Below are 13,705 nucleotides of genomic sequence, written 5' to 3'. Positions count from 1 at the left end.
CCACCTCATCAGGAGCATGCCCAGGCGTTGTAGGGAGGTCATACAGGCACGTGGAAGCCACACACACTACTGAGCCTCATTTTGACTTGTTCTAAGGACATTACATCAAAGTTGGATCAGCCTGTAGTGTGGTTTTCCACTTTAATTTTGAGTGTGACTCCAAATCCAGACCTCCATGGGTTGATAAATTTGATTTTTGTGTGATTTTGTTGTCAGCACATTCAACTATGTAAAGAAAAAAGTATTTAATAAGAATATTTCATTCATTCAGATCTAGGATGTGTTATTTTAGTGTTCCCTTAATTCTTTTGAGCAGTATATATATATATATATATATATATATATATATATATACAGTGGGGAGAACAAGTATTTGATACACTGCCGATTTTGCAGGTTTTCCTACTTACAAAGCATGTAGAGGTCTGTAATTTTTATCATATGTACACTTCAACTATGAGAGACGGAATCTAAAACAAAAATCCAGAAAATCACATTGTATGATTTTTAAGTAATTAATTTGCATTTTATTGCATGACATAAGTATTTGATCACCTACCAACCAGTAAGAATTCCGGCTCTCACAGACCTGTTAGTTTTTCTTTAAGAAGCCCTCCTGTTCTCCACTCATTACCTGTATTAACTGCACCTGTTTGAACTCGTTACCTGTATAAAAGACACCTGTCCACACACTCAATCAAACAGATTCCAACCTCTCCACAATGGCCAAGACCAGAGAGCTGTGTAAGGACATCAGGGATAAAATTGTAGACCTGCACAAGGCTGGGATGGGCTACAGGACAATAGGCAAGCAGCTTGGTGAGAAGGAAACAACTGTTGGCGCAATTATTAGAAAATGGAAGAAGTTCAAGATGACGGTCAATCACCCTCGGTCTGGGGCTCCATGCAAGATTTCACCTCGTGGGGCATCAATGATCATGAGGAAGGTGAGGGATCAGCCCAGAACTACACGGCAGGACCTGGTCAATGACCTGAAGAGAGCTGGGACCACAGTCTCAAAGAAAACCATTAGTAACACACTACGCCGTCATGGATTAAAATCCTGCAGCGCACGCAAGGTCCCCCTGCTTAAGCCAGTGCATGTCCAGGCCTGTCTGAAGTTTGCCAATGACCATCTGGATGATCCAGAGGAGGAATGGGAGAAGGTCATGTGGTCTGATGAGACAAAAATAGAGCTTTTTGGTCTAAACTCCACTCGCCGTGTTTGGAGGAAGAAGAAGTATGAGTACAACCCCAAGAACACCATCCCAACCGTGAAGCATGGAGGTGGAAACATCATTCTTTGGGGATGCTTTTCTGCAAAGGGGACAGGACGACTGCACCGTATTGAGGGGAGGATGGATGGGGCCATGTATCGCGAGATCTTGGCCAACAACCTCCTTCCCTCAGTAAGAGCATTGAAGATGGGTCGTGGCTGGGTCTTCCAGCATGACAACGACACGAAGCACACAGCCATGGCAACTAAGGAGTGGCTCCGTAAGAAGCATCTCAAGGTCCTGGAGTGGCCTAGCCAGTCTCCAGACCTGAACCCAATAGAAAATCTTTGGAGGGAGCTGAAAGTCCGTATTGCCCAGCGACAGCCCCGAAACCTGAAGGATCTGGAGAAGATCTGTAGGGAGGAGTGGGCCAAAATCCCTGCTGCAGTGTGTGCAAACCTAGTCAAGAACTACAGGAAACGTATGATCTCTGTAATTGCAAACAAAGGTTTCTGTACCAAATATTAAGTTCTGCTTTTCTGATGTATCAAATACTTATGTCATGCAATAAAATGCAAATTAATTATTTAAAAATCATACAATGTGATTTTCTGGATTTTTGTTTTAGATTCCGTCTCTCACAGTTGAAGTGTACCTATGATAAAAATTACAGACCTCTACATGCTTTGTAAGTAGGAAAACCTGCAAAATCGGCAGTGTATCAAATACTTGTTCTCCCCACTGTATATATATATTTTTTTTAAATGCATAGTGCCAAAAGTAACTTTTGAGGGAGGAGGAATAATGGTCTGGTGCTGTGTTTCTTGTTTCGGGCTAGGTCCCTTAGTTCCAGTGAAGGGAAATCTTAACGTTATAGCATACAATGACATTCTAGATGATTCTGTGCTTCCAACTTTGTGGCAATAGTTTGGGGAAGGCCCTTTCCTGTATCAGCATGACAATGACCCCGGGCACAAAGCGAGGTCCATACAGAAATGGTTTGCTGAGATCGATGTGGAAGAACTTGACTGGCCTGCACAGAGCCCTAACCTCAACCACATTGAACACCTTTGGGGTGAATTGGAACACTGACTGCGAGCCAGGCCGAATCGCCCAACATCAGTGCCCGACCTCACTAATGCTCGTGGCTGAATGGAAGCAAGTCCCTGCAGCAAATGTTCCAAAATCTAGTGGAAAGCCTTCCCAGAAGAGTGGAGGCTGTTATAGCATCAAAGAGGGGACCAACTCCATATTAATGTCCATGTTTTTGGAATGAGATGTTCGATGAGCAGGTGTCCACATGCTTTTGGTCATGTAGTTTACATCAAAAGCATATTGCACGATCTGTTTGATTTAGAGTTCTGAATTTTGGCAAGCATGGTAAGGAGTACAGAAGTAGCTCAGACTAGGTCAGTGTGCCCAATTTGTCCTGATGGTGGCACAGTGGGCCAACAGCTTGTACCCTGGCATTGCTGCTTGCAAGTTTAATTATTGTTATTGTTCCTCTTCTACCGTAACGCAAAATTAAAATTCTAATTCTTGTGAGATGGTGAGGCCCAGGAGGGTGCAACCTTTGATGGTACAGGGCCGTGGGCCACACCTTCGCACGTAATGCCATGCCAATTGTCCACATGGTGCCGCTATAACAACCGATTTAATGTGCACATTTTGCAAGGTACGCTCTTCACACTGAGCTAGAGTTCAAAATAAGTGTTACATAGGTCCCTCTCTTCACAAGGAAAAAATATGCCTCAAACTCATAAAGTCCACCATTATGGATTTTCCGCGATTTAATGTTTTGTGAATAACACTCAAAACGCTAGTCCTCTTGTACCGAATGACCAATCTGCACGAAAGTTGATAAATGGCATCTATGGACCAATGTCTCCCAACGCAACATTTTCTAGGCTAAAATTTCAAACACCAATGAACTGGGCGGGGTCTTGCAAATTTGGTGCCAATCAGTCCAGCACTCCTTGAGAAAGACATATGAAGGAGTTAACATCATTGCAAATTGTCTAAAATACATCAAAGGCATATTGCACAATTTGTTTGATTAGGAGTTCTGATATTTGTCAAGTGTGGTAAGGAGTACAGAGTTAGCTAATCCTAGGGCGATGTGTCCAACTTGTCCTGATGGTGGCACAGTTGGCCCACAGCTTGAACCAAGGCATTGCTTCTTGCCGCTTTAATTTATATAATATTTGTAACACTGTCCTCCCCTCCAGAAGTGGGTTCTTCTCTGTTGCGCCGCCCCTCCCCGGAACTGTCCCGTCTCATCTCGGCCCACGGATCCCTCAGTAAGGGCGAGAGGAACTTCCAGTGGCCTGTCCTGGCCTTCGTCATCCAGCACCATGACCTGGAGGGACTGGAGGTGGCCATGAAGCACGCCCTGCGCAAGTCCGCCTGCAGGGTCTTCGCCATGGAGGTAACGTCCGTCAAAGAGATACTCGTACACATAACAGTGGGCATTTTAGCATTTCCCATCAGAAAATATGTCAAGCTCCCTGGGAATGCTAACACTAGCTGGCCATGGAGATATGTCAATGATAGTCATACACAAGATGGTGGACAGTTAGCATTTTCATAGGAAAATGTGTCACACTGCCTGAAGTGTCAAGTTCATGCTTACATTAGCATTCAACAGTTAGCAGCGTTACCTCAAATGCTAACGTGATTAGCCTCCTTTTGAGGTACCTCAGTTGTCGCTAGACGGCCTCGTTAGAAAGGACAAAAGTGTAGGCAATATCTGAGATGAGAAACTGATCTGAAAATGTATTGTTAAGGTTGCTCCCGAGTGGCGCAGCGGTTTAAGGCACTAAATCACTGCATCTCGGTGCAAGAGGCGTCACTACAGTCCCTGGTTCAAATCCAGGCTGTTTCACATCCGGCCGTGTTTGGGAGTCCCATAGGGCGGCGCTCAATTGGCCCAGTGTCGTCCGGGTTTGGCCGAGGAAGGCAGTCATTGTAAATAAGAATTTGTTCTTAACTGACTTGCCTAGTTAAATTAAAAACAATATATATATTTATAAGGTTAGGTTAGGGGTCAACCTTTGTACATTGTTGGTTTTTGGTACTTTTATATAAAAGTAAATTAATACATTGCTTCAGGTCTTTGCTTTGAAATTTAAAGGACTGTTTTCTGAAGTGAGTGAAAGCCACCATCTTACTTCTCTCCCCCTCCTCAGGCGTTCAACTGGTTGCTGTGTAACGTGATCCAGACCACCTCGCTGCACGACATCCTGTGGCACTTTGTCGCCTCCCTCACCCCGTCACCCTTTGAACCCGAGGAAGAGGAGGAGGAAGAAAACAAAGCCCCCGGGAACAAGAAAATTGTGATGGAGCAGGTGATGTTTGATTAAGATTCCAGGACCGAAGTGGTGGGGGGAGGTTCATTTCATTGCCGCCATCTTCAACAGGTCTCTTGCTAAATAGATCATCTCAATGAGACAAACCTGGATAAAAAAGGGTTTTATTTGAGGTACCAGTACAAAATATTCAGATGGTTTTTTTGTCAACTGAACTAAAACAGATGCATACTGTATCTGTATTCCCAGTCATGTGAAATAACTGGGAATAGGGCCTGATTTAATTCATTTCAATTTACTTATTTCGTTATATGAACTGTAACTTGTTAAAATCTTTGAAGTTGTTTCATATTGCGTTTGTTTTTGTTCAGTATACATGTACTTTTGTAGTCATTGCATCCCTGTGTTTTTAGCTACTTTTCCATGATGTTTTCTTCGTACACACAGGAGAGAGACCTGGCTGTGTGTGAGCACCCGCTGTCTGACATTGTGATTGCCGGGGAGGCCGCCCACCCCCTGCCCCATACCTTCCACCTCCTCCTCCAGACCATCTCCGACCTCATGATGTCACTTCCTAGTGGCAGCTCCCTGCAGCAGATGGCCCTCAGGTACGGTGGCCCTGTTGCTCAAAGTCTACCTCCACTTTCAACTCTTTCAACCTGCCCTCACCTAAATTATTCAACCCTATTATCCACCATACACTTGGAACAGAGCATATTATCTTGTAATAAGACTAAAACTAAGGGAAGATATCTCTTAAAAGGTCAAATGCCTTTCTGTATATATATGAATTGGCCCTATAATATTCACCACCGCTTTTTTCACTTTTTAACGTCTACGGGATCGATGTCCCTATACCGAGACGGTTGATGCTAACATGCGCTAATGTGACTAGAATGACATAAGTAACAGCAAACTTTCTAGGACATAGACATGTCTTATATGGGTAGAAAGCTTAAATTCCTGTTAATCTAACTGCATTGTCCAATTTACAGTGAAAACATACCATGCTATTGTTTGAGGAGAGTACACAACAACAAAACTTTTCACGGCAACTGGTTTGATACATTCCCCTCTGAAGGTAAATAATGTACTTACATTCAGTAATCTTGCTCTGATTTGTCATCCTGAGGGTCCCAAAGATTAAAGGTAGCATAGTTTTGTTTGATCAAATCTATTTTTATATTCAAAAGTAGGAATTGGGTTCTACAGTTTGAACCCCTGCGGTCTCTGGCTCCACAACCACCCCGCCTGGCCATCTAGATGTGTGAAAGTTAGTGTATAAGCTAATGATCCGTCATGTATGACATTCCTGGGAGTGTGTAAACTTAAATTCTGTATTACCGTATCATTTTTGTTATGTTCAATTGACCAATTCGGCACATTTGGGCAGATAGAAAATATTGTGCATTATTGCAATGCTTCACTGGATCAATCGGAAACTTTGCACCCACTCCTGTCATCTAGTGTCCGAAAACTAAATTGCGCCTTGATTCCTATATTATATTATGGCCTTTCTCTTGCATTTCAAAGATGATGGAACCCCAAAAAAATCATGTTTTTTGGTTTGTATTATATTTTACCAGACCTAATGTGTTATATTCTCCTACATTAATTTCACATTTCCACAAACTTCAAAGTGTTTCCTTTCAAATTGTTTCAAGAATATGCATATCCTTGCTTTAGGTCCTGAGCTACAGGCAGTTAGATTTGGGTATGTCATTTTAGGCGAAAATTTAAAAAAGGGTCAGATCCTTTTAATAACGTTCTTTCACATTCCGAGCAATTTTCCAGTCCCACAAAAAACGGCAACAAAGCACCTGTGCAAAAGAAGTCATGAACTTCTCTTCCAGTGTCTGATTGAATAGGTATATGGTCGTTTAGCAGACACTCTTTTATTCATAGTGGCCAACATGTGACACAGATATTCAGTATACATGGCCCATGCAGAAATTTAACCCACAACCCTGGTGTTGCTAGCACCATCCTCCCCTCGGGCTCCCGAGTGACGCAGCGGCGATTGGGAGTCCCATAGGGCGGCGCACAATTGGCCCAGCGTTGTCCGGGTTTGGACGTCATTGTAAATAAGAATTTGTTCTTAAAGGACTTGCCTAGTTAAATTAAGGTTAAATAAAAGATAAAAAAATTCTTATAAAAAACGTAAAAATTCCTCCAACCAACTTAGCTACCACTTTACTGATCAATGTGAGCGCATAATTCACCCTTGACCCGGAGTCTTTCCCCATCTATCTATCAGGTGTTGGAGTTTGAAGTTCAAGCAGTCTGACCACCAGTTCCTGCACCAGAGCAATGTGTTCCACCACATCAACAACATCTTGTCCAAGTCGGACGACGGCGACAGCGAGGAGAGCTTCAACATCAGTGTGCAGTCTGGCTATGAGGCCATGAGCCAAGTGAGACAGAATCCCATAGGAGATAGGGCCGTTTCCCGGGACCCGTATTATATTAAGCCTAGTACTGGGCTAATAAGGTTTATTTAAATGGCAAATCTCCATGGAGAATGGTTTTTAAACCAGGACTAGGTTCAAGCTAGATCTGGCCCATTAAGTTTTGTGGTAGCTAGCTCGACTTTATGAAGGTTGGTAGAAAAGAGACTTGTTCAGTTTGTCTCAGTTGTTGAATCTTGTTATATTCACACATGTTAAGTTTGCTGAAAATAAACAAAGTTGACAGTGCGAGGACGTTTCTTTTTTTTGCTGAGTTTGTAATGGGCCACGTGAGAATTTCTGGTAATTGAACCTATTTCTTCAGTTATTTTTGTGCATTTGATATTGCTTATAGGGCGTAAAATTGCTGGGACCATAGCTGGCAAGTAAGCTGCGTCACATATGCCTAAAATAACATTTAGATTGTTAAACCTCGTCTGTTATCCTATATGATTTTAAATGCATTGTATCCACTTGTGCGTCTGAAATTGACATTTCTATATTGTCCAATCAAATCGTATCTATCTATATAGCTGGGAGATGTTGAACATCATTTGATCTTCCAGGAGCTGTGCCTGGTGACCTGTCTGAAGGACCTGACCAGTGTGGTGGACATCAAGACGTCCAGCCGTCCGGCCATGATCGGCAGCCTGACGGATGGCTCAACTGAGACCTTTTGGGAGTCGGGCGATGAGGACAAGAACAAGACCAAGTGCATTACCATCAGCTGCGTCAAAGGCATCAACGCCTCTTACATCACTGTGCACGTGGACAACTCCCGTGACATTGGGGTGAGTAGGGAGGAATTAAAGGGACATTTATGTTTGTATTTATTTATTGCCTTGGCAGCAGCTACTCTTCCTGGGGTCCAGCAAAATTAAGGCAGTTATACAATTTTAAAAACATTACAATACATTCACAACATGTTAAGTGTGTGCCCTCAGGCCCCTACTCTACTACCACATATCTACAACACAAAATCTATGTGTAGGTGTGTGTATGTTATCATGTGTATGCATGTTTGTGTTGCTTCACAGTCCCCGCTGTTCCATAAGGTGTATTTTATCTGTTTTTTAAAATCTGATTTTACTGCTTGCATGAATTGGAATAGAGTTCCATGTAGTCATGGCTCTATGGAGTACTGTGAACCTTCCATAGTCTATTCTGGACTTAGGGACGTGCACTCCAAAATCAAATTTGTCAGATGCCACAATCTAAAATGAATGGAAAACTGTCTGTTTCATTGATATTAAAGGCGCTCTTCTCTAACTCCACAGAACAAAGTCACCTCCATGACGTTCCTGTGTGGCAAAGCCGGGGAGGACCTCTGCAGAATCAAACAGGTTTGGCCTCTTATTTCTATAGACCAGCTCCAGGGATCTGAGTGCGTGGGTTTTGTGAAGAAGGAAGGATTCTCTCTATTCCCCAGTGCATTACATTTGACCCAAACCACATGGGGCACTGGTCTAAAGCCTCTGGTTAAAAGTAGATTACTACATGTAGCTATAACCACTATTAGTACAGGATATGGCATACTTACAGCAACCGTGCTTCTACACCTGCATTGCTTGATGTTTGGGGTTTTAGGCTGGGTTTCTGTACAGCACTTTGAGATATCAGCTGATGTAAGAAGGGCTATATAAATACATTTGATTTGAAGCCCTTCTGTATGTTCATAAAGCCATTTTCAGAAGAAAAACAAAGGAGAAGCAGTACTAAACATTTTGATTCACCTTGGCATCAACACAAGCTTCACTGACCAATCCCTTTCATCTCCCCACCTCTCTCCAGATCGACCTCGATTCGCGTCACATGGGCTGGGTGACCAGCGAGTTTCCTGGGGGAGACCACCATGTGATCAAGGTGGAGCTGAAGGGGCCAGAGAACACGCTGCGGGTGCGCCAGGTCAAGGTGCTGGGCTGGAAGGCTGGCGAGAGCATCAAGATTGCGGGGCAGATCTCGGCCAGCGTGGCCCAGCAGAAGAACTGCGAGGCCGAGACACTCCGCGTTTTCCGCCTCATCACCTCACAGGTCGGTTCACCTGTCAATCAATCGTACTATGAGCTCATAGGACCGTTCACCTGTAAATCACTCATAATATCACCTCACTGGTCGGTTGGCCAATCAGTCACTATGGGGCCAAAATGTTAATGTTTTCTTTCTCTACCACTTTAGGTCTAATAGAATTGGATAGGCTCAAGCTTTACCCTTGGTGTGCATGTGTTGTGTGTGTAGGTATTTGGGAAGCTAATCTGCGGAGATGCTGAGCCCACCCCTGAAAAGGAGGAGAAGAACCTGCTGTCATCACCAGAGGGGGAGGACAAGGTCAGGGGTCATACTGTATACCAGTGTTTCCTAACCTTTTTCAACCACACCCTATTTCACACGGTCTTTTTGCAAATAAAGACCAGAAAACAAACATGATATATTTCTGTTTACCTGTTATTGTTTACCTGTCATCAGGCGCCGTCAGACGCAGACCTGAAGGAACACATGGTGGGCATCATTTTCAGCCGGAGCAAGCTGACCAACCTGCAGAAACAGGTCAGTAGTCTGTGGAATACCTGGCCAATAAAGTACAATTAACTAAAATAGTACAATACAACTACAACAACACAAAATGTGATATCTGGCTTCAGTAATCCTCAGAAGGCTTTGAGGGTTCAAGCCCCTGACTGTGCTTCCCCTGTCTGTTATCTTCACACTTGGAATTGACTAAATATCCCTTTATCGCTTTCCCTCCTCCCCCCTCCAGGTGTGCGCCCACATCGTCCAGGCCATCCGCATGGAGGCGACCCGGGTGCGCGAGGAGTGGGAGCATGCCATCTCCAGCAAGGAAAACGCCAACTCGCAGCACAGCGACGACGCCGCCTCCTCGGACACCTCCTCGGACGCCTACTGCTTCGAGCTGCTCTCCATGGTGCTGGCGCTGAGCGGCTCCAACGTAGGCCGTCAGTACCTGGCCCAGCAGCTGACACTGATGCAGGACCTGTTCTCGCTGCTGCACACGGCCTCGCCCCGTATCCAGAGACAGGTGGGGTGTACCCACATAAACACAGACTCAACACAGCAATAGTTATTTATATACAGTTGAAGTCGGAAGTTTACATACACCTTAGCCAAATACATTTAAACTCTGTTTTTCACAATTCCTGACATTTAATCCAAATAAAAATTCCCTGTCTTAGGTCAGTTAGGATCACCACTTTATTTTAAGAATGTGAAATGTCAGAAAAATAGTAGGAAGAATGATTTATTTCAGCTTGTATTTCTTTCATCACATTCCCAGTGGGTCAGAAGTTTACATACACTCAATTAGTATTTGGTAGCGTTGCCTTTAAATTGTTTAACTTGGGACAAACGTTTCGGGTAGCCTTCCACAAGCTTCCCACAATAAGCTGGGTGAATTTTGGCCCATTCCTCCTGACAGAGCTGGTGTAACTGAGTCAGGTTTGTAGGCCTCCTTGCTCGAACACACTTTTTCAGTTCTGCCCACACATTTTCTATAGGATTGAGGTCAGGACTTTGTGATGGCCACTCCAATGCCTTGACTTTGTTGTCCTTAAGCCATTTTGCCACAACTTTGGAAGTAAGCTTGGGGTCATTGTCCATTTGGAAGACCCATTTGCGACCAAGCTTTAACTTCCTGACTGTCTTGAGATGTTGCTTCAATATATCCACATAATTTTCCTACCTCATGATGCCATCTATTTTGTGAAATGCACCAGTCTCTCCTGCAGCAAAGCACAACATGCTGCTGCCACCCCTGTGCTTCACGGTTGGGATGGTGTTCTTCGGCTTGCGAGCATCCCTCTTTTTCCTCCAAACATGACGATGGTCATTATGGCCAAACAGTTCTATTTTTGTTTCATCAGATGTTGAAGGAATTTCATTCCTATATGTTCATCAACCAATTCAATTAAAACACTCTGCCCATTCATAAGAATTTGTAAGATACTTATTTGCATAAAATGGACAGAAACCAGTCTCAAAATCAATCAATCAATAGCGTTTATTCTCGAGAGTACTGATCATAGTACAATTTACATCAGGCTATATAATAAAAATGACGTCATAGGTTTTAAAATGTCCTTCCTCCTCTCGGATACAATGGCAATATAGTTCACAAGCCTTCCCACATTGTCTGCCCCCTGTTAAACAACAACTACTAGCCCAAGGTCTCTCCCCTCCCTGGGTAGAGACAGAATGTCCTGTAAGGAACACAGCATTCCAGCCGGTCTGACGATAGCTCCATTCGTTTCTAACAAGGAACAGAAAGTCCTTGTTCTAATTCTTGACTAAAACTACACACATTATATTCAGTATTATGATTATAATAAGATTCATACATCCATACAGTAACATAGTAGTATTCTGTTATAGTTCTAAGTTAAATGTATACATAATTTAGTCATTATTCATAAAAATCCCATAACATCAGACCAGAGGACATTTCTCCAAAAAGTATAGTCTTTGTTCCCATGTGCAGTTGCATACGGTTTTATGGAGGTTTTGGAGCAGTGGCTTCTTCCTTGCTGAGCGGCCTTTCAGGTTATGTCGACTCGTTTTACTGTGGATATAGATACTTCTGTACTTGTTTTCTCCAGCATCTTCACAAGGTTCTTTGCTGCTGTTCTTGGATTGATTTGCACTTTTAGCACCAAAGTACGTTAATCTCTAGGAGACAGAACGTGGTGTTTATACTTGCGTACTATTGTTTGTACAGATGAACGTGGTACCTTCAGGCGTTTGGAAATTGCTCCCAAGGATGAACCAGACTTGTGGAGGTCTACAATTTTTGGGCTGATTTCTTTTGATTTTCCCATGATGTCAAGCAAAGAGGCACTGAGTTTGAAGGTAGGCCTTGAAATACATCCACAGGTACACCTCCAATTGACTCAAATTATGTCAATTAGCCTATCAGAATCTTCTAAAGCCATGACATAATTTTCTGGAATTTTCCAAGCTGTTTAAAGGCACAGTCAACTTAGCGTATGTAAACTTCTGACCCTCTGGAAATGTGATACAGTGAAATCTGTCTGTAAACAATTGTTAGAAAAATGACTTAGGACATCTACTTTGTGCATGACACAACTGACTTGCCAAAACTATAGTTTGTTAACAAGAAATGTGTGTAGTGGTTGAAAAATGAGTTTTAATGACTCCAAACTAATTTTATGTAAACTTCCGACTTCAACTGTACATAATGTTATATTGTACATACACACACATGGGCACACCGACTCAAAGTACCATGGGGTGCTGGTCCAGTCTGATTTCCTGCCTCATGACAATCTTAAAGAGAAGCGGAACTCAAAAACCAACTTCTAATAATAATATATGCCATTTAGTAGACACTTTTATCCAAAGCGACTTAGTCATGCTTGCAGACATTTTACGTATGGGTGGTCCTGTGAATTGAACCCACATGTTGTTGCAAGCGCCATGCTCAACCAACTGAGCTACAAAGGACTTACCTGGTTGAAAACGGCCTATATGGAATCAGTATTAGTCTTAAACAATTGTACTAGTTGCAAAAGTGGAAGAACTTTGGTCACAAAGTCAGTATCTTCCAAAACTGAGGTTTGCGCGATTTAAACAATCTAAGGTACATCATTTTTTCTTGGGTTGAGATTTGAATCCTGCCCACGTCTGGCAGCACCCGAACAACCAACCTACAGTCAGCCCCTTTTTCTTTACAGACAGCAGAGCTAACCAATTGAAGCACAGCGTCTCGGGACTAGTTTGATGAGACTTATTCGTTATAAAAGGCTTGGGTTTTTCCCAACTCAAACATCCTCACATTTGTGAGAGAACTTTAGCGTCACAAACACAACTGTCATCAAAGATGGGGAAATGCTCGGAGCTTGGGATTCTTGTCCAAACACGTTCATGTTGTCATTCGGTTGCTAAGTCATTCGTCATGCGTACGGTGGCTGTTTGGATATTTCAAGTAAAGTGGAACACATATTTTACGTTTACATTTTACTCATATAGCAGATGCCCTTATGCAGGGCGACTTACGGTTGTGAGTGCATACAGTTTCATACTTTTTTCGTACTACTCCCCCATGGGGATCGAACCCACAATCCTGGTGTTGCAAGCTCCACCAACTGAGCTACACGGGACACAGAACAGTACAGCATTAGCAAAAATGAGACACTTCAAACTGTTGCTTCAGTCATGGCTTCTAGTGTTTTTTTTGTTTTTTTTAAACAAGGCTAAATCAGTGAGTTCAGCCCCACTTTAACATCAGTAAAGCCAAAGAGAGTCTCTGCATGATGTATATCACTCCAGCCGTTTAATAACATTGACTACACGTCTATCCTTTCTCACCCTTCACCTGTCCCGTCTTTCCCAGGTGACCTCTCTCCTCCGTCGTGTCCTCCCAGAGGTGACACCCGTGCGCCTGGCCAGCATCATCGGCATCAAGGCCCTGCCGCCTGCCGATATCAGTGACATCATCCACTCGACCGAGAAGGGTGACTGGAACAAGCTTGGCATCCTGGACATGTTCCTGGGCTGCATCGCCAAGGCACTCACCGTGCAACTCAAGGCCAAGGGAACCACCATTGCTGGCACGGCGGGCATGGCGGCAGGCAAGGGCATCACTACTGTCACGCTGCCCTTGATCTTCAACTCCAGGTGAGACAACAACTTTGATTTACCTTCATTAAGCATGATAATTTAAGAAAATGGTCCAAAAACTAGTGAACTATGACTATGTGGACTT

The 13,705-nt window shown here is 43.4% G+C and overlaps 1 protein-coding gene across 19 annotated transcripts in view; it reads left to right on the top strand.

Annotated features, from left to right (window-relative positions):
* Nucleotides 1-13,705, top strand: part of LOC139539159 (E3 ubiquitin-protein ligase MYCBP2-like) — a 233,145-nt gene that overhangs the window by 192,749 nt on the left and 26,691 nt on the right. For 18 of the 19 annotated variants that reach the window (XM_071342003.1, XM_071341989.1, XM_071341984.1 and 15 more), the window contains 11 exons: nucleotides 3,446-3,645; nucleotides 4,406-4,564; nucleotides 4,973-5,133; nucleotides 6,783-6,939; nucleotides 7,539-7,763; nucleotides 8,250-8,315; nucleotides 8,764-9,003; nucleotides 9,208-9,297; nucleotides 9,436-9,516; nucleotides 9,728-10,006; nucleotides 13,334-13,617. In XM_071342003.1, the coding sequence (XP_071198104.1) occupies nucleotides 3,446-3,645; nucleotides 4,406-4,564; nucleotides 4,973-5,133; nucleotides 6,783-6,939; nucleotides 7,539-7,763; nucleotides 8,250-8,315; nucleotides 8,764-9,003; nucleotides 9,208-9,297; nucleotides 9,436-9,516; nucleotides 9,728-10,006; nucleotides 13,334-13,617 (1,942 nt within the window). The remainder of the gene's footprint in view (nucleotides 1-3,445; nucleotides 3,646-4,405; nucleotides 4,565-4,972; nucleotides 5,134-6,782; nucleotides 6,940-7,538; nucleotides 7,764-8,249; nucleotides 8,316-8,763; nucleotides 9,004-9,207; nucleotides 9,298-9,435; nucleotides 9,517-9,727; nucleotides 10,007-13,333; nucleotides 13,618-13,705) is intronic. The other variant, XM_071341986.1, reaches the window with a different exon arrangement.

The sequence above is a fragment of the Salvelinus alpinus genome, chromosome 14 (genome assembly GCF_045679555.1).
Source record: "Salvelinus alpinus chromosome 14, SLU_Salpinus.1, whole genome shotgun sequence".
Lineage (NCBI taxonomy): Eukaryota > Metazoa > Chordata > Actinopteri > Salmoniformes > Salmonidae > Salvelinus > Salvelinus alpinus.
This window is presented reverse-complemented; position numbering and strand designations above follow the sequence as displayed.